Source organism: Periplaneta americana, chromosome 9, assembly GCF_040183065.1.
Source record: "Periplaneta americana isolate PAMFEO1 chromosome 9, P.americana_PAMFEO1_priV1, whole genome shotgun sequence".
In the NCBI taxonomy this organism is placed as follows: Eukaryota; Metazoa; Arthropoda; class Insecta; order Blattodea; family Blattidae; genus Periplaneta; species Periplaneta americana.
In genome coordinates this window covers 142,017,520-142,039,718 of record NC_091125.1, presented here as the reverse complement: position 1 = coordinate 142,039,718, position 22,199 = coordinate 142,017,520, and the positions used below count along the sequence as shown (strand labels likewise).

The window sequence follows — 22,199 nt, the reverse complement described above, 5'->3', positions numbered from 1 at the left end:
GGCTGAGATACAGATGGGAGGATAATATTAAATTGTATTTGAAGGAGGTGGGATATGATGCCAGGGACTAGATTAATCTTGCTCAGGATAGGGGCCAGTGGTGAACTTATGTGAGGGCGGCAATGAACCTCCAGGTTCTTTAAAAGCCATTTGTAAGTAATGTAAATATGTCTTTTAAATATGCTTTGTAAGAGCTAATGTACCTTTATGACTCACCACGTATTCCTACACAAAATTTAAAATATTTTTTTAAGCCAAGGGTGGAATCAAGAATACAATTTTTCAAAACAACTATCTTTTATACAGGGTGTAACAACTTTAACGTTTAGAATTTCTGGAACATGTTCCCTGACACGTTCTACGTCGATTAAACCTAACATACCTATAGTGAGGATCACGTAAGTTCAGTTCCCAAACAGCAAATATTTCCGCCTTGTCAGTGTTGCCAACTGTTACCAGATATCACCACATGTAGTAAAATCACGATCCTATGTACTGAATGACTTCTTTACTCACCGTACTTTACCTTAATGTTGGAAGGTTATTCTAAATAGTTTCAATAATAATGAGAAATGTATTGCTATGTTCTATTCTTTTATTCCTTTACATTATTATTAGTATTAGCATTAATAGGTTACTAGACGTAAATATACAACAAAGTATAGTATATAATATTCAAGAATCAAATCTGTTCCAAGACCAATTAAATTATTGTCACTTCACTTCAAAGATTCCAGCGTACATATACTGTACTTCCTAAAGGTAGATAAATTAATAACCAATTGACTTTTGGTTGGAATTCGAATGAACTTCTGATTATTTTTTGAAATTAGTAAGGAAATGGATAATACAACTATGCTAAAACTGAAATAATAATAAATCAACTTACAAAAATAATTTTGGTCCTTAAAAGCCATAAGTAATTTCACTTCTAGATACCTTTTTAAAGATTTCATTTGTTTGTAAATTGCTTAATAATGCTACACTTACACTTATTATTTCTGCAACTCCACGTCTTGTCATTGAAAAAATGTATGATACATAACTGTGAAGTCTCTTTTTGGCTCTTGTGTCCTAAATTTAAATAAGAAAAAGCAAATGATTCAAGAAATGTGAGCTGGTGAAAATTAAATACTCAATTAATAAAATAATTACTACCAAAAGAATATTTTATTAATTCTATACAAAAGATGGATTACACAGAACAGATGGCCAGAAATCATAGATTTATACACAACATACAGCATGAAACGATCATCAAAAAATGCTTTTTGTACACAATAACATCTTTCAAACGAAGTGAAATAGCCAATAAGTTCAATAAATATTATGCTAATAAGTAATAACTATAATTAATAATTATCTACAAGCTGTAAAAGGGAATAAAATAGTATATTGTTGAAATTAGGGGGTTATGGTTTATTACGTGTATTTATAATTTTAATTACTTTTACTACATTTAATTATATTTTAATTTCTATTAGATTAGTTGGTGGTGTGGTTGTTAGTTTTATCTGTGTACGTCAGACTATTAAGGAAAAACTGAAAGAAATATTAAATCTACTATCTACTTTATATAACAATATTTAATCAAGAACTGAATATTACTATTAATTTAATAACATAAGACCCAAAACATCTCCAAGTCCAGACAATACACATGCTGATTTTCTTAAACATGTTGGCAAACAAGCAAACTCACTACTTTTATCTTGTAATCTCATCTAAAATACAATATCTGTCTGGAGAAAATCTATCATAACATCAATTTTGAAAAGCAATTATTCAACTAATATCTTTTCGAGTTATCGACAGATACCACTTACTAGTATGATAGCCAAAATTATGGAAGAGATGATTTCATAGATTGAATTGGTTCCTGGAATCTAGTAACTAACTTTCATTTTATTGGGTTGACTTTAGAGAATTGCATTCAACAAATGGACAGATTTTAAATTTTAGTCAAGATATTAAAGATATTTTAAACAGAAAACAAAACAACTTAACAATTTTAATTTATTTTCAAGGATCATATGGCTCTGTAGATATAAATCACTTAAGAAATTGCAAACTTAGGGTGTCCATGATAAAGTGTTACACTGGGTCAGTGACTTGATTATTTGATTCATTGTCACAAATATGTAAATAGAGACAGATTCATCTGGGCTTCCCACATTGTTGTTTTCAGGAATACATTTTCCAATATTAATGTCGATGGTCTAACTAAAGAAATAGATCTTATGATAATCTCATCATTTGCAGATAATATGGTTGTCTAGAACAAAAAATCACAGTCCACAAATATTAATAAACTGAGCCAAAATCCCAACAGACTTTTTGACTCTACTTGGAGAACTCAAACTTGCTCAATTAAGGGAAACTTTACTAATAAAACACAATCCCAAGTTATTTCAAAATGAATAGTATATAAGTTAACTTTAACAGATGATGTTAAGAAATGTGATACTTCTCCAGACATTTTAAAAATCATTAGAAACGATAAATGATCTGGTCAGTGAGTGACTACATACAGTATTTTTTATAGATGGATCCTGTTTACCAAGCCATAGATGTAGTGGTGTTGTAGTACAATACCAGTATATTCCCTTTTACAGGGAATTATATTCAAACACTTGTTTGCCCCATTTTAACCGTGACAACGCTTTTTAGCTTTTTAAACATTCTGGTTATTGTATTGTGTTTGTGTTTAGTGAAAGATTTTAGATAAGGGCGCAAATAGCCATAGTAGCTGACGCGCCCTTTTTAAATGCCACTAACTAACTAACTAACTAACTTCAAACACTGACTAATTTTGATAGTGAAAATTTAGATACACTTTTAAGCTTACAAAATCTCCAGTATCGACTTCATAAATCTGAGAAGGCTGTCATACTATCAGATTCAAAATCAGATGTTCTTGCTGCAGTAATGGACGTAACAGCATGAAATCTCAATATTTTACAGTGTTTTAATATTTTAAGCAAAATGGTCGAATTACATCGACGACTGGTACTTCCGTGGATCCATGAACTTTATGGAGTGGGAGGTAATGAGGTAGCTGAAAGGTAGCAAAATTACTGTAAGGTTATCTATACCTGCATCTTACCACACTGTTAAAAGAATAACAAGATCAGAACATGACAATGTGGTAACAAAAATCGGAATGATTCTGAAGCAAATGAAAAAATTGCAATAGGCCATCCGGCGTCTGCTCCACGATGGAGGAAAATCCTCAGAAGAAACCAACTAATCAGACCAAATGGGGGATCCAAACTACCCTCGAGTGCAGCTCTGAATTTGCAGGCCAACGAGTCTACTGACTAAGCTACATTGGTGGCTCCACTAAAAATATGAAGTACATGGCACTCAGATTATTAAATTGACAAACCTAAACAATTATTCATCAGTTAAGCTATAAAATATAATACATAGCAAGCAAGTTAATTCAATTTAAAAGTATAAACAATTCAATCAGTTGAAATATACAGAAACTGATAATAAATATCATGCAAATTACTTCACATTACAAGCATAAACAATTCATCACTTGTGGTATACAGCCTACTATTTAATTTACAGCACATACAATTCATCAGTTAAGCTATAGACCTACAGTCTACTATTCAATTTACAGCATATATAATTCATCAATTAAGCGAAACAAAAATATAGTACAATACATAGTAAAAATAATACACCTAATTTAATAACTGAACTTCTATGAAAATCTACAGTGGCAGTACTCATATTATCACAGGCCATGATTGTCTCAAATATTTACAAAGAACTGATATTTCAGAATCTCCCCATGCCATTTCTGAAATCTCAATGAAGATATGGATCATTGTCTTGACTGTTTAACTTTACACAGCTTTCAATCATCTGGTTAAATATTGGAGTGCAAGATAACAAATGACATCAACTGCTGAACACTTGGTATCAATCAACCAACAACTTCATTACATTAAAGGGGAAAAAAAACTGAAAGAATTAATTGTATATAGACACAACACATAAGACAAGGCAGCTTCAGAACAGTAATTGGCAAGGCTCTGTTGTTTTAGGATTCTTATGTAGATTCAATTTCACCTGAAAGAAAAAAGTAGCATCTATAAGTAGTAGTAGTAGTAGTAGTAGTAGTAAAGATAATAATAATAATAATAATAATAATAATAATAATAATAATAATAATAATGACTGTAAAGTATGGAAATTAATATTGCAATGTAATATCAAAAGGTGATTTCACACCATCAACTCTTATCATTTAGTACAACTCTTATCATTTAGAACAACAAATCTATTATATTCAGTTGCAATCACCAGTAGCTGTTCTTTCCTCCATTTTGTTGTTGGCTGATTTTTCACAAGTCTGCTATGATATGCAGCACTATCCATGACAATAACGCATTGCCCTAATGTTCTCAGGTCAACAACTGTGTTTGCACCCACTTCTCAACTACAGGGCTATTCATAGCACTATGGTAGTCCTGACTTTTCTTTCAATTGCATGAAAAAATTAAATCAGCACCTGCAATAAAAATTATACCTGGGCATATAATTACGTCACATGAATTCACAGCATTTAAATAAAGAAAATAAAACATAACATAACATGACATGACATGAGATCCTCTTTGGTGAAAGGCTTTCCCACGTTTTTATTTAGTCACCAATTTTTATATTTTTGTACCCTGATTTAAAAAATTACTCTTGCCAAATTTACGTAAAATATAAATCAATATAACTTACCGAGTATAAATCCACCTTTCGTTCCGGCATCTAATCTTCCACCCTCATTTGTTGGTCTATGAATAACACCATTCATGTCACTGGAAACTTCACCTGGTTTATTTCATGAATAAGTGGGTGATCATACTTAAAAAAACAGAGAGAGAAAAGCAATTCACATTGACACTCTAAGAGACACAAAAATTTTAAAGACAGGAAAACCGTTCAAGAATTTTATAACTAACCTCTAGTTATAATATGAAACTATTAATTGCAAAACATGTTGTTCCCACCTGAATTCATTACTAGTAGCCTATATTAATTGCAATTTCATATTCCACATAAGTGTTAATCTATTTGTTAGTAAAAAATTCAATCACTCAATGTCTCACAATACATTGAAATTTACCATTCATAAAAATCCAAGTCTCATCCAAGAATACTACGGGTTTAGGGTTCTCACGCTCCACATTTCTTATATATTCTCTTAAAAACGAATAACATCACTTTCTCATACATGTGTATAAGGATCCCCTTTGCTCCATAGAAATTTCATCTCTTTCAAAATTTTTTTCACCGATGATAAGGATACTCTAAATAAATATGTTTCATAATCATCATTCATATGTTCCAGAACTTTTGCTGCTGTTAGTACTTCCCCTGTAACAGTAAATGAAAATTATGCCATATTTTTATACATAGGCCTATGACTAATATCAGAATTACATTGCATAAATCAACACAATAATTCCTGTAACTTCCCTACCTTTATGTAACTTGTCATAAATAAATCTCGCAATTGCATCTTCCGTAAAATCATCAGCATCAGTCACTGGATGTTTACGTAGTCTATGTTTTCCTGGTGTCACGAGTGGGGTCCCCTTGTGTGAATTGATCACTTTCGTGGCTGTAGTTAAGCCAAGCTGTAATAACAAACAATAACATAATACTTCTAAAAATTGTTATATCATAAAATTCATGCATAATACCAACATTTATAGCTATATGAATAGAAAATGATCAACATGTTAGGTTGGGTCTACGATAGGTTTAAGTAGGCTAATATTTAGGTAATTCTCCAGAAAAGCTACCCCAAAGAAGGCATAATTTTATTTTGTTTAATTGATTTCTGTGATATTTACATAGTGATGAACACGTGGTTTTAGTGCACAGCCACAAATACTTTCAGCACAAAAATCCTTTGACACTTACCTGTATATTCTAATGCATTGTTGTAGTCCCTCCCTCAAACTTGTTACTAATTACCAATATAACATGCGAGAGGTCCAGGACGAAGAGAAATGGTTAGTTTCCCAGTAGTGCGTCCTCGTCCTCTCGAGTGTTATATCTTAACAAGTACTTTGGGTGGGGTAGCTTTTCTGAAGAAACACCATATTTAATATTACTTAGACCAGTCATGAATAAATTATTCAGCCAGAGTCAACGTTCCTATGCTTTATAGAGTATGTTATATAGTTACTATATAAAACTGAATTATTTTTAAGCACCATAACAGGCCAACATTCATGTAATATTTGCTGCAATATCAAGTTAATAATTACAATATGACTTGTATTTTCTTCGGCCGATGTGGCATGTAAATTGTGATCTGAACGGTTAATTTAATACCAAAAGAGAAAACTGGAAATTTACTTTCGTGCTGTTTGATTACTTGTTCGTCTAATTTGTAAATGTATTTAAGCTATCACCTACTGCAGTATTACAGTATCTTAAATGTATTTAGTTTGGCAATATGAAAATCACTGACTTGATTAAACATTAGGCCTAACCTAAAAATTTGTTTTGTTTGACCACAATCATGAAATTATTAGTGCAAACTCCTAAAACTGAATACCACTTTGAAATGTATGCTTAAGAATACTTACTCCTAATAATTGTCCTATTCTGGTTGTAATTGCTGTCTCCGTTAGCATAATTCCTTCTTCATTATCTTCTTTCTTCAACTCATTATACACGTGAACTACAGATTTCTGAAGCGTACTCTGAATGCCACACATTTTCTTCCTTGGAGGAGTCACTGCAACACTATTTCATTTTTTTGACATAGTAATAAAAATCTAAACACGAAAGAAATTCATTAAAATTTGAAATAATATTTCTATCCATTACCCACGTGCATTATCACGCCCAAGTATATTATATTCATTCGTACTTATCTGACTATTCTTGATTTATAACCACAACGCAACACATAACATAACTATAATGTATTAATATTAATACTAATATTAATTAATTATTAATAAGTTCGAATTTCACTATCTTCCAGTAACCGGCTGAGAAATCTAGTACAATTTTAATTTCATGGAACTCCAGTACCGGCAAATATTGTCGATATTTGCCTCAGCTGCCAACATACCGGTTACAAAATCACTACCATTTATAGTATTTGTCAGTATCGAAATTCGAAACGAAGTTGGCAAAAGAAAATTCAACCTTCAAACTAGAAAATCACCATAATCCACTAGCATTTGTAGTAATGGGGGAAAAATGGTTAGGTTTCACCCTTAGGGTATCAAGTTACCTGGTCTTCCCTATATATCCAAAGTTCTATAGGTTTGGACTATTTGTACCCCAAAGTTAAATTTTTTAGTTTAATTTTATCGCTGAATACTCAAAGAAGTAACACCAATTTCCGAAAGTGACATGTCTATGTCATTATTTTTATTAGTACCATATTACACTTTAATATCAACTACTTGTATGAAAGAAGCAGTGCAAAGTTGAAAAAAATGTCCTTAAGATTCCAAACACTGTACTTCTTGAAATTTGCGAATAGGCACGTGAAAATACCTGTGCACTAGAAATCCTATGATTTGGAAACCGTGCTTGATATGCCAAAACAGCTGCTGTTGCATTGCCATCATACAGTCCATACACATGAACTATGTCGGCGTATGCCTGATGTGTGTACACAAAAGGCGTGTTTTAATGGTCAAAACTCAATAAAAAGACTAGTCACAATACGGTTTATTTTTCTCACAACTGTTATTTTAAACTGTTATCTGTTTCGTTTCCTTAGCAACCTAAACAATTTTAATTTAATTTCTCTTAAAAGTAAAATTTCCTTCATTCACTGCTTTTCAAATGTTTCTTATGTATCTCTACTTAGTAATGCCATAAAATAGTCCTTGTATAAACGGTATAATGCTTGGAGCTGCAAGAAGTTCTATTTTTTCCAGCTCTGTTATCTCTGTAACCTCTCAATTTCGGATATAGGTATGTTAGGTTTAATCAACGTAGAATGTGTCAGGGAACATGTTCCAGGAATTCTAAACATTAAAGTTGTTACACTCTGTATACTGTTATTTACATTAAAAAAAATCAAAATCAGTAACATTGAATCAACCAGGAGAAAGCTAATCATTGCATAACATTCCGATATAATAATATGTACTCTGCTCTGCACATGTGAATTTCTGTCAGGCACTGACAAAAACTTGTACAAGTATGAATTTTAATGAAAAACAGTTAAACATTTTCCTCACTTAAATATTATACCTCAAAACTTTATGTAAATTCATTGCTAGGTGAACTCTGTAAAATATAATTTATCTCGTGGTTTCAATATTATAAACAAATGCATTTCTCTGCCAGACTTTATGTCCGACTAAAACTGAAGGCTTTAAGAACTATACTTTTCACATCACAAGTCTATCACATAACTTTGAGCTGTAACAAATGAATACCCAATATCGATAACATTATAAATAAACCTAGTTCTTTTGTAAGATTTTAAGTTCATATTAATATTTCACTTCAATGCTAAGGAATCTTGTAATATCTTCACGCAACACACATATTTCATTATAGCCCATGTAAGCTTGTTAATGTGCATGGAAATTATTTTTATGCTCGACCATGCCGAACTGTAGTAATTATACACTTGGTAGCAGTCCTTTAATGCATGTCATTAAAGTACACCTACTCATTAAAGTACAGGTGTTTTCAGCCAATGACAACTCAGCTTACAGGTGTTCAGCCAATAACAAGTCAGCTTTGTACCGTTATAAAACCGCAAGTATCGATTATTCTCGGATATGCAATCGAAAGAGAATTAGCGAAAAGTCACGGAGGCTGGAAATCCAATACTGTCGCAGAAGGTTATGTTCTGTTACTATAATAATTAGCGTTAATTGTAAATAATATTCAAATAAATTCAATTTGTCATCTCGTTTTTCAATGTCGAATTCAATAATCAAGGTTATATCAAGTTTAACGGGATTACATCAAGGTCAATGACATTATTGTTCCTCGGAAAAAATCAATATTTTCGCGTCTGCGCACATCTCACAATTCACGACCTAGAACAAGGTCACTTCCGATCTTGTCAGATACAAATAAAATGTATACATCTGAATAATTTCAAGTTAGAAATATGGTCGAGCATAAAAAGTCGTATTAAACTCGCCTATAATGGTAATTAAGAAGCTCGTATGAAAATTATGAAACTCGCTTGCACTTGTTTCATAAACATCCATACTCGCTTCTTAATTACTATCATTATAGGCTCGTTGCATAATGTACTATTATTTTTAAGTATTACTTTCGTATTTTTGTTATTGTTTTATTATGTATTTTACTTCTGGTAGTGTGGAAGAGTAGGCCTCATGGCCTTAACTCTACCAGAATAAATAAATACTGTAAATAAATATTTTGTATCAGGAAAGATGTCAGTAACAATTATCTTATTCTGAAATGCGTTCAAATTTCTTATCGAAGTATATTTCTGTAATTTTATCCAAATAAACCTTATAATGCAACTAAAAATTACCAATTTCCCAAAACCTGACTTCGACCTATAAAATCTGGTGAAAAGATTTCGTAAACAAGTCCTTCAGTACAAGCCAAGACATATCATGCAAATATAATGGCTGACAGATGACGAAGATAATAGTTGCTACAGAAGATTTTACTCACATGCCTAAAAGATAATAGACTCAGAAATATGCTCTATCTCTCAAGATTTACTTTCACCAAATGATGACAGAAACCAACTTTCATTTTATCTACATGCTTTACAACTTAAAGGCATTTAAGAGAATTACATCTTTCAAGTGACCCAATAACAATATACTTAATATAGACTCTCCATACTTACAAATTGGCTACAAGAGTTTCATACTACAGACACAAAACCACTAACTTAAGATCCCACTTACTGGATGGCAGTTAACTAATACCTTGGTGTTGTTTCCTGGTAAAACTGTCTCATCGGAGGCTGCTCCCCCCATCTTCCATTCTTCTGCATCTTCGCTGGTTTGTTGGTCTGCCAATATCTCTGAAATCTATCACTTTTTTTTTCTACAGGGAGTTTCTTACATAAGACTAACTGAATGCTTTCCACCAACAAAACGTAAATCAGGGAAAAAGTAAATGTATACTATAGCATCATATTGTTTTGCAGTACACTGGTATTTCGAACTCAGTAAAAATATGTAATATGTGATATTAATAATTTAATATTAATGTAATTTCAATTTCGCACAATCAAATGTGTCACTTATGCAGGTGTAAAATGTGTGCACATAAACCCTCCAAATATCAAAACATTTGTTGCTCTGAAGAAAATCAAGATTAAATAACGAACATACATATCTGCATATATATGAGTCTAAATCGGACTCTTCAGAAGTCTATCTGTGTAAGTCGGTTAAATGTGAGTTCCTTTTTTCCACTGGCAAACTCATGTATATGCATACAATTACATATAAAATATAAACTAATGCATTTTGTTAGAAATATAATAATAATAATAATAATAATAATAATAATAATAATAATAACGATAACAATAATATAATAATAATAACAACTTCTGCATTTAATCCTTTTTGTCTTTCTAAACATTCTGTAGTGCTTTTATTCTGGATCTTCATGGTCACCCTCATTGATGGCGGATTATTTTGTTAAAAATAAATAATAATAATAATAATAATAATAATAATAATAATAATAATAATAATAATAATGACACTTTATAAAACTAATACCAATTAATTTTATTCGTAATTAGGTACTTACTGTAGTGATTTTAGGGATTTTCAAGTTAGAAGTAAACCTTGTCTCAATTTGCAATAGCTTATTAGTAGGAACAACCGATTTTCGCGAATTTCTGCTATGGAGTCATAGAATTAAAATTTTTATAGGTATGAATAAGACATTTGAAGATCGCGATTTATCAAGAATTTTGCTATTTTTCCCCATTTTTTTTTTATTTTATTTTTTTTTTATATTTTTATGTTAAACACAAATATCGCTGAATCATACATTCATCATTCTCGAAATTCCATTATTTTATTTTCGACAATGAAACATTCAAAGTAAGTACGAAAATGGGTTCGTCTTTCATGTTTTATTATGTGGAAAGTACTGGTGCTCATCTGTGAAAAATGAAACTGTGTATGTCGCACATGGACAATGCTTAGGTTTGTTACGCATGGGTAAAAGATAATTACCACATTTTCGGCAAGAGTACGCAATGAAGACTTAATACTGCATTGAGGTCTCAGTTATGAGCTTTAATTAAATTTTGCGCATGAATATCTGTTCGTTACTGTTAATATCATTTCCTTGATGGTCTTAACCCGTAACTACTGTGGTGAGTTTTTGCCACATACTGTGGTGGTGATCAGGAAGACCACTTTGAATTTAATGCTTTTCACAACAATGATATTAAGTGAACTAAGTGTGCAATTGAAAAGATTTATTGTACCTTTAAGAATGGTATTTATACGTAATTTGCATAAAACTTTATATTTTACAAGAAATATAAGAAATGATATCAAAGTTCACCAAAAATTAAAAACAGTAGTTACGGGTTTAGAGGTCTGGTATCATGCTCATGATGTGTTACAGGTGATGTCTTACTATATAGCAATGTAATGCAAGCACAGTCTAGTATATACGTAGTAAATATGCATCCATAGATAGTTGCTAACCACTAGGATCGCTAATATCACCTCATTACAGACCATGCGAAATAGTATAGGTCTCACAAGCAAGGAATACCGACGGAAGGAATGCGAATAAAACAATGGGATAAGGAAGAGAGGGCGACAGGAGAGGTCACGAGATAGGTTGAATGATATTCAAGAGTACAGTCGGAAGAGAAATGACATCGATAGAAGCAGTCTTACGTTATGATAGTTACATTAAGACTTTAATTTGTTCCATTGCATGTGAATACTTGTTTTCTATCACACGGTATTATTATTTCATTCGTAAATATATGTTGCGTGTTTAATTAGCGTCGAATTTTTCTTTTATTAAGTTCTTTATTTCCACAGCAATGTCCTCATTTGTTCATCTTCTTGAAGAGACAGTACTTCCATCGGCCCACACCTCTCGCCACTCGGCATGCCCACATACACATGTCAAAACAGACAGCAACGTCACCATTGCTTTTCGGTAATCGTTCCTTGCGTGAGCTATACTGGCACAGTCAATTGTTCCCAGCAACCTCACAACTTAAGCTTCGTGACTGTATATACTAGACTGTGGTATAAGTGTGGCCTTAGGATATGCTGTAACAAGGATTAGAAATTCCCGAAGAATAAAAATAAAAGCTGCAATGTGTTTTTGTTAGGAAGATACCAATAAAATAGTAAAGTGATTCTTTAATGAAAAATTCCTCCAACTTGTTTACGATTATTCAAAATCAATTAAAAGATGTGGTACTAACACAGCAGTCCCTGGCCATAGCTGTGTGATGTAATGCATTATGCCTTGGACTAGTAACATGAAATGAACACTGGTTCCATTTCTCATGGGGGAAGAAATTCTCTAATGAAATCTCGACCATTGTATGGGACCAGTACCCACCAGGCATCGTGATGAATTTGGAAGTTACAGTGAGTATACTGAAATTTGATTTCATAAGCCAACTATAATGACTGAGAGAATTATTGTGTTGACCTTTTCTTAACCCCATACAGACTGGATAATCATTCATTTTTGCTAAGACATGAGGCCAGCAATCAGCTGGTCAGCTTTGGACCTCCAGAGCTGTCGATTTTTACTGATGGGGGAAATGTGAAACGAAAATAGCAGATGAAACAAAGTAAGTTACTCAAGAGGAATTATGCCTCATATTTAAACTCTCCTTCTTGAATCTTTGAATATACAACCTATCTCAAAGATGTAATTTTAAAGAGTTCGTAGCAGTCCTTTTTTGCAATTGTATTTCACAAACCAACTGATGTTGCCTATTTAGCCATAGTCACTTTCTGCCAGGTATATTAATGGGGAGACCAGGGTGCGAATTAAGGTTTCTGATGAGGGGAGGATAGAATCCTAGATAGAGAATATCATACATAAAACTATTATCCTCATTCGATACAGCTCAACACTTGGTCGCACCACAGTCTACTATATAGTCACGAAGCTTGAGTTTTGAGGTTGCTAGAAACAATAGACTGTGACGGTACTATTTTGCATTGCCTGTAATGAGGCGATATTAGCGATCCTAGTGGTGAGCAACTATCTAATGTTTGCATATTTACTACGTATTGAGCTTCGCGACTGTATACACTAGACTGTGGTCACACTGAGTTGCTTGTCTTGCATGTTGATCATAATAATAATTATATCCATGGGCAAACTTAAGATAAGATATGTAATTCCTAAGTTATTGATTGTTGTCAGTTTGCCGGTTATGATATATATCAATATTATTTTCTTTGTTTTCTTTATAGCTTCTTTGTAAAGTATACTCGTATTAAAACAATTCTATTTTATGAGGGGGGGGGGATAGAAATTATCCCTGGCAGGGATATTAATATGAATTTATGAAAGGGGGATAACTTTCCAACAGAGAGGGAAATCTCCCCCCCTGTTAATTCGCACCCTGGGGGAAATTGTTGAAGAGTACTTGTTCTGCAGATCCTTAAAAGCGAGAACTACAGGAGACAAAATATTCACGTTAATCAACCAATACTTTCGCAAAAATGCAATAGCCCAGAATTGCTGGGAAGATATTTGTTCAGATGTTGCGAAATCTATGACAGGAACATAATTATACTGGGTTTATTGCAAGGGTGAAATCATAAGCACCAAATAATTCTTGGACACAATGCTGCATTCACAGGCAAGCTTCTTGTTTCAAAACACATGCCCAAAGAATTGAAAACTGTGTTAGATGATGCAGTTAACATAGTTAATTTCTTAAGGCCTGTGCTACAAATTCCTGTATTTTTGGATTGCTTTGTGAGGAAATGGATTCAAGTCTTATAACTGCCACTGAAGTTATCTCGAGGAAGAAGCTTAAAAACCTATATGAACTCAACACAGAGTTTTGGTTTTTCTTACCAACCATCTTTTCCCAAAACGACGAACACACAAGATGAAATGTCTCCAAGTTTTTTTCTGATATGGTAGTCATTTCCTAAAAAATTAACTATTTAAGCCGATCTTTTCAGGGATCAAATATTAGCCCAAACATTTATATTGCATAAGACCACATTGAATCATTCATAAAAAATATACTTTAATGAAACGTGTTCAATTATCAATCAAGGAAACGTGTTTAATAAGCAAACTGAATGTTTTGATACCCTTCACAACTTTCTGGAAGAAAATTTCCTTTTTACTTTTTACGTGGTTATTTAACGGCACTGTATCAATTCCTTGGTTATTTAGCATCAATGGAATTGAGGTTACCAAGATGGTATTTGCCTGCCTGCAATAATTATTCTCTGGACTACGGATCTGTCACATATGCGTACATTGATCACAGCCTGAACCAGTGACAAACCTAACACAGATCTTCAAATCACATCCCATCACTACTTTGAGCCCACCAAAGTTTTCCAAAAGTTGGCACCACTGCATTCAATAAACAAACAAGAGTCATGAGCAGAGAAATCAACTAATTGAAGTTGTTCAGAAATGAAGCACATGATGGCTAGTTCAGGTGAAATGAATGTCACGAAGAACACTCCAATCTTATTTTTGCTTTGTAGATTTGCTTGTGAACACAACTTTTGACTGAATTATTTGAAAATGTACTTTGTTTGACACGATATATGTATTCAGTCTTTTCAAAACTTCAGTTCTCTCTTCTCTCCCTGCCCCTCATTATCATATGCCAGGGATGCAGAATGGGGAAGAGAGGAATGGAAGTATGGGGAAAGAGTTTGTTCCCTTTCTACAATTCCCTGGCCTTGAATTACGTATGTGTGAGGTTCCGCAAGCACACTGCATACATATCTCCTTTCCCCCTACCATGTCCAATGACGTGTGGGGTGAAAGGAAGGGATGAGTGACATGTTCCGGCTTGTGACGTGTGTCACAATTGTAGCACAGTTTTGCATTCCTGTCATATGCCCTTCCGTGGCTTTGCTATCACATGGGTCTGGTTTGAGTTAACTCTAGTACGAGTTTTGAAAGGATCCCTTGCCTGTCTACTTTGACGAAATACTCATTCAATTGTGTATCTAACAGGAACAGCAAACTAAATGACATAATGAATAAAACTTCACTTAACGTTGGGCAATCTTTATGAACATTGCGACGTTACAAAAATAGCATCCCTTCTTCCGTAACATAAAAAATTCGCGTGAAATTTTATACGTAGGTATCCACGTTGCATCACTTGCTATATCTGGAATGTTCAACTTTCTTCTATCAGTTGTCTCTCCTGATAAAGAGTGGGGTGAAATGAGCATTGAGCGACTTCCGCCTATTTTGGAATAGATACCGACGCACTTGAACTGCCAACATAGAAAACAAAAAATCACACTCAATCGCTTTCACCTTCATCTTGACGGTAACAAAAGCCTAATCTAACCTAACCTAAGTGCGTCGGTGTCTATTCCAAAATCGGCAGAAGTCGCTCAACGCTCGTTTAACCCAAATGCACCTTTACAAAACCCAGATAAAAATATCAATGAAACAATGTTGAATTTAATGCGTTAGTTTACATTATGGGCATCAGAAAACCAGTTTACCACAGTACAGTATTAGGTCTTCCCAATGTACACAATCTTTTGTTTCCCTGTTTTCACATTCTATCAGCAGAAAACATTCAGTCAGCTTTATCTAAGGAACATTATGGATGAGGAAGAGAGAGCTAAGCTAACCCAAACCTGCAACCTCATGTTCTTACCAACTATGAGGGAGGAAGGGGGAAGAAGGAAGATTCATAAGCTACTACACAAATTGAAATAAGTTCAGAAAAAGTACTGTTACACTTGAATCGTATACTTTTCGTACTAACAGCCATAAATGTCATATAGGCCTACAAAGCAAGTGCTCAATGGCGGTATTTCAAATTCCTGGCAGACAACAGTACTTTTTCCTATGAAAAGGAAGAACTCGTTCGAGGAAATATTCTGGTTAGGCTTAAGGTATGAATAGCAAAACACTTTTCTAAAATCACATTAATTGTATTGCTTATAAAAATCAATACTTTTGTATTTTAACAGGAACATGAGGAAATAGAAGGCCTCATCAAACTTCGTCCCGCATCATCGTCCTTATCCAATATTAGGTTATATAATAGTTCATAAACAAAGTACACTATATAACACGAGCTATGGCAAGGTTTAAAAACAACCATTAAATTGTCGGGTAAGAAGTACAAAATCATAACCTAACTGGAGAAAATCTTAAAGAGCCCCTAATTGAACATTCACAAAATAACCTAAATATTTGATCAGTAAATATTCGCATATTGCTCTCGCTATAATTACGGTTCGTCACATATATTCGCTCATTCTTGAGATCATATGTAACAGAACACAAGGCTTCCCTGAGAACATAAAAGCTACAAGTGAAAAATACGACCAAAGTTTATTTCTCTAAAAACAAAAGGAAACTCTGTAATCCCACAATGACTGATAAAACTCTACCAAAATTCTACAATTATATCACAATGGGGAAATCATATTGATAGTATTTCAAGGGGATAATTTGTCGTTAAATATCTAACAGTTTTTGGTGACAGTTCGTGGGAACATGTTCTTGCCGCATAATACGCTTCATAACCAAATATCAATCGTTATCCTAAGCAAGTAACCTTACCGAGTTCTCGCCTGTGTCACCTGTATCCATGCTATCTTCTGGTTTTAACATTATGGACGCTGGTGTCGTTTTATTTAAATTAATATATCACGTTCCCCTTGCAAATTTGGTTCAATCACTCTTGTAGACCCGGAAAGAAGCTCTAAACAATGAACGCAAAATATGGCGGGCCGACAAATTACATTAATTCTGTAATATAACAACAGATGGCAGATCTTGCTTCCTAACCAATAATAGTTGACTGTACTCTTTGAACTGTACCAACTATTAACATGTGAATTTCCTTGATGCGAAATTTATACCGCCGACATGAGACGTAGGTTTCCCTGTCCACGGCAAAAGGCACAGGTATACTGAAATCCAGATAAGAGAAATATAGAATTTCGTGCTTTCTTCAAGTGGTGTGGTCAGTCCCATACCATGGATAAATATATATTATATATTTATCCATGCCCATACCAAGAGGACTATTAAGTTCTTTTGTACCAGTCAGTGGTCCTGGTCCATACTGATATCACGTGTCACAGGTTGAGAACTCATCGTAGTTTATTTTGCAATGTGCTAAAACTGTAAATTTATTATTATACTCGTCTGACGAAGAATGATGTTTAAACGACGAACAAGAAATCGAATACTTGACACGTTACATAGAGGAGTAGTAATAACATGTGTTGGTGCAACTATTTATGGTTGTGTTTTGTTGGGTTTGAGGGCTCACAGGTACTTCACTGTTATAAAACCACAACAAAAATTAAAAGAAATTGAAGCAAATAAACATTTACTGCTTGAAGGAAGAGAGTCCAGTGAAAGTACTCTTCAAGATAGTGCTCCTGAATTAAAGTTATAATAACATTCTTCAGGGTCGAAGTGAACGTAACCTTAAATTAGTAATGAGTAATGTGAGTGCAACATGCTTATAGACTGTTCCCGTTTTAGTTCCTTAATAGACAATATTAATAAGCTTTCGCAAGCTTAATCCTGTTATTTGGCGTGTTGAGCAACATGGATGATGATTTGTTATAATGAATGTGTCGAAGTAATATTGGATCTTTATACAATGGTTTATTTACTACGTTATACAAGACAAGAGAAGGAATGAAACTGATGTATAAGCCTACTTATAATTTGGGCTTATTTGTATTATAATTATATTGTAAAATTTCAACTTGCAGAAATATAATTTGTCTGGAAAATGATCACGTACTTATTTACTTTAGTGATACCGTTCATATGCTTTGTTTCTCTACTTTTTCCTCATCCAGAAATTACTTTAGGTTATATTCCCCTTAAACCTTTCAACCACACTTTCTGGACTTTATAGCGGTGTAAGTATATTTGCCGCTAAATAATCACCAAGTATCTCTATCTCAAATCTCAATCATTTTACTCTGTTAATAATTCGACAGGTAAGCAGTTTCTAGTATAGTCTAATTTAAAATAGCCAGTACCGGTATATGACAATGAGTTAAATGGTGAATCTTCGACCTCTCCATGTACAACACAGGGAGAGAAAGCGTACTTAAATTTCCACACGAAATCAGCACGTAACCCCATGGTACCACAATTGTTGCACTACGCATCAGAATAAACCTATCTGTGTACCTATCTACCAAAAAGTGTATATGTAAGGCATACCAAGAGTTTAAACAAACCTAACCTGTCACCGATCCTCGACCTTACAAAAATTCGCTTATGTATATTTGTTCATCTCTCAATTTAATTTCATCATGAAATAACGGAACACAAATCAGACGTCACTCCCATGTGTAGTGCTTATCAAGATCGAAAATTCAATCCTAAATATAGTCTACAAGGAGAAGATATCAGAGGATAGACGACATTAAGATATAGGCCTATGGATCACATACGGAGACTTAGAGAAAGGCAGAAAATAGGAAAGATTGTAGAATGTTGGGTTTGCAGTGAAAGACCTGCCCTTGAGCAGAACGCTTATGTAAGATACAATATATTGAAGTAAGGTTTTACCAGTCAGGATGATTTTGTACGACTTTGTTGTAAGCTTACATTATTGTAACTTTCTACGTTTTGTGCAGAATTAGTGTTGTTTAGTCAACTGTCCGAAGGCAGGTTTGAACCTCATAAGTAGGCTTCGAGACTTCGGACCCAATAGAGCAGTTCAGTGGGAAATCCACATAACGACGTACTGAGTATAGTGGTAAAGCGTACAGTGGGTGAGGGTACTGTAGAATGAGATACAACAAATACGCAAAGAAAAACGCTCTGGATTTGAAGGTTCTGACGAATAATTTGGTTTTCATACAAACCTATTTTCAAACTGTGTCTGAAACTATTACACGGTTAGAAAAGTCAGAGCAAGAGATGCCGGAAGCCCTCAAATTAATTGAGGAAATGACACAGAGAATTAATGAGACATCAAGTACACCGGTTACTGAACGTGTAAAACAAGTGGAAATCAATTTTATGTAAAAAAACGGATATGGAACATTGTGTAATATAAACAGAAAATTAGTGGACAAGAGTCACCCGAGAATAAAAGACTGTCTCTTAGAGGCTGCAATGATGGTAGGTTTTTTCGTTTTGCTCCTATCACGTCATGCGACGTAGAGCGCAGCTTTTCACAGTACAAACTGTGTTTGGCAGATAAGCGAAAAAGATTTACGTTTGAGACACTGAAAATGTATCTTGTAGTACATTGCAATTCGGTACTGTAACTGCACTTCCTAAATACGACCAATGGGATAAATGAAGAAACTAAAATTGATACATGTTTATTTTCACCATTAACATTGTGTATAATTCAACACATATGCTTATAAAATACAGGAGAATAAATGTGTTTCATATTCTCTTGACATTGTCATTGTATAATGTATATTTACTTTCAGAATGTACATATGTGTGTGTTTCCTTATACTGTACTCTAAATAGAAATGTTACCTCAACACATCTCTACCTAACCAAGAAATGGATTCGGAACACCTCAAAATCTGTGCTTCAGTGGCTGGCCATGATAATATCTTTGAAAAATATTGGAGTGCAAGAGGTCAAATGACTTTATTGGCAAATGCCTGGCATTAGAAAACAACATCTTTACCTTTCACTACCTGCAGCGAGTCAACAACTTATAGTATATGCACAGTAAACTTATTGTATCGGGTCCAAAGTCTCGAAGCCTGCTCATAAGTGACACCAATAAGGCCTCATTCATGAGGCAACTAAGCCAGGAGATAATGGGATAGAGTGGCTAGTTTCTTTCCATTTATAATAGACTAAACAGCATAAGTACACTTGGAACGAAATTAAGAAGTTGCATGTTCCTACCCCAATTGACTGTAGGACCCAGTAGTAAAATGTGCTTTTAAAATATACCTAGGCCTAGAAGAGGATCCTACACCCTGTAACAGAAGGCCTCAGTATAATTTGAAATTATTTCCTGTCATTTTCTTCTAAAATAACCCGGAATTTACTTTCTGCCTTTCAGAGAGATAATAAGTTCTTTAAATGTAACAAACTTTCAGTAAACAAAATAAACTTATTCATTTAAATTTCTTCAAAATAATGTGTGTTAACTCTTTTCGTTATCAAAATTTCTTATACATGCTGCTCCTGTTAAACACCTTGCATTTTGCACAACAGGTCTCTTGAATGTTGGGTGATAAAAGACACATAGTGTACCCTTCTTCTCAAACAAGAATCTGTGAAATTACCAATAATCAGTTGTTCAAAGATACCATTATAATATGCACCATCTTGTGTCAGAGTCTTTAATGGCGTTCACACCTGTGGAGTAACGGTCAGCGCGTCTGGCCGCGAAACCAGGTGGCCCGGGTTCGATTCCCAGTCGGGGCAAGTTATCTGGTTGAGGTTTTTTCCGGGGTTTTCCCTCAACCCAAGATGAGCAAATGCTGGGTAACTTTCGGTGCTGGACCCCAGACTCATTTCACCGGCATTTCACCTTCATCTCATTCAGACGCTAAATAACCTAAGCTGTTGATAAAGTGTCGTAAAATAACGTACTAAAATAAAATAAATAAACTTAATGGTTATAATTTTGTTTAAAATTCGCATAAATTTTCTAAAAAGATTTTTTCCCTGTTTTCACACAGCTCTTACATTTAAAAACATTAGAAGTAATAATATTTTTAGAATGATATTCTAAACTCAGGTTTGTCTGCTGAGTGAACGAACCCCACTAACCACTCCCTCAGGTTACAATGTTGCAACCTCCTCCAATTTTAAAATGTTTAAATTATCCTTATGTTTACATTAAATTTACTCAAAAACCGTCCACTCTATTGAAATATGCCAAAAGGAAAAATAAAGAATTATTAGATTCTCTATCAATATACACATAAATCACGTTCCCACTTGCAATAGTTATTGAAACAGTATGTTATTAAAGATTGTAGGAAAATGATTTTTTCTGCAAAAACTATAAACTTTACATCAATATGATTCTAGACTTTTTTGTTATATGCAACATGAACTATTTATTCATCATGATAATTTGCCTGGTTATTTTACTTCCACCCTGTATATTGTACATATAATTGGAGTGGTATGAACATGTGAAAGGGATGAAAGATGAAGGATTGGCAAAGCAAGACTGAATTCCATAAGAAAAAGAGACAGAATTGAATGAAGTCAACAAAGCAATGTGTGAAAAAAGGGTTGCAAGAATGGGAACGGGAAGATAGGCAAGTTGGAGAAAGGAGCATCTCAGAAGTTTAAAAATTCAATAATCACTTTTAATAGTTAACCCAATGTGTCTACAGTTCTTTTAATTCATTTGGGTCAAGTCTTTGTTAGACGCTTTCACATGACCTGATGAAAGTAGGATATAGAAAAAGTTCTACTTTCAAGCGTAGAGCTTGTTTACTTCTTCCTCGTGTGCCTTGCTATATGATGAAATACAGGCAAAGATGTCGCAATCCGTTCCACCATCTTACTGTCTGTACACATTCAGCATTTATCTACATTTATAAATACATTAAGGAAATATACAATAATAGCTATATGATTCTTGTTATTGTGCAAACTGTTCATCGCTCTAACATTGTTATTTATTTTTTTATCTTGGATAAATTCCATATTACACAATACAACAATATGTTAAACCCCGAAATCTTCGAGGTTTTATAAAATTGTACTGTCATGTGAATCTAAGATTTATCTCACTTGATGGTGTATGTGAAGTATTACTTTTCGTGATTCAGTGCCTGAATAAATTCTTCCAATTTTTCTTGAATTTGTCGAACTCGCTCTGAAAAGAATACAAAGGAATCTTAGCATTTATATGCGTATACATTGTTATAATTATATATATATATATATATATATATATATATATATATATATATATACACAGTATAAAAGAAAATACTCATCATTTATTTGTATATTTTTGAGTTACAAAAATAATTATTATGGTTATTTATTTT

General features: G+C 33.5%; 2 protein-coding genes and 1 long non-coding RNA gene across 9 annotated transcripts in view; all 3 read right to left on the bottom strand.

Moving 5' to 3' along the window:
• Window positions 1–16,961, bottom strand: part of Iswi (Imitation SWI) — a 74,992-nt gene extending 58,031 nt beyond the window's left edge. The window contains exons 1-2 of one of the 2 annotated variants that reach the window (XM_069836045.1): window positions 16,777–16,961; window positions 9,936–10,040 (exon numbers count right to left, since the gene is read on the bottom strand). In XM_069836045.1, the coding sequence (XP_069692146.1) occupies window positions 9,936–10,040; window positions 16,777–16,827 (156 nt within the window). In that variant the 5' untranslated portion in view covers window positions 16,828–16,961. The remainder of the gene's footprint in view (window positions 1–9,935; window positions 10,041–16,776) is intronic. The other variant, XM_069836046.1, reaches the window with a different exon arrangement.
• LOC138706566 (uncharacterized) lies at window positions 1,138–7,098 on the bottom strand. Its single transcript, XR_011334026.1, has 6 exons — window positions 6,618–7,098; window positions 5,498–5,654; window positions 5,141–5,391; window positions 4,753–4,878; window positions 4,324–4,531; window positions 1,138–4,089 (listed from the first exon to the last, which is right to left on the bottom strand). It is a non-coding gene; the product is annotated as an uncharacterized lncRNA (long non-coding RNA).
• A 4,523-nt stretch (window positions 16,962–21,484) lies between the features above and the next one.
• The window catches only part of Opa1 (Opa1 mitochondrial dynamin like GTPase), a 75,481-nt gene continuing 74,766 nt past the window's right edge, over window positions 21,485–22,199 (bottom strand). For all 6 annotated transcript variants that reach the window (XM_069836037.1, XM_069836039.1, XM_069836041.1 and 3 more), the window contains one exon: window positions 21,485–22,021. In XM_069836037.1, the coding sequence (XP_069692138.1) occupies window positions 21,957–22,021 (65 nt within the window). In that variant the 3' untranslated portion in view covers window positions 21,485–21,956. The remainder of the gene's footprint in view (window positions 22,022–22,199) is intronic.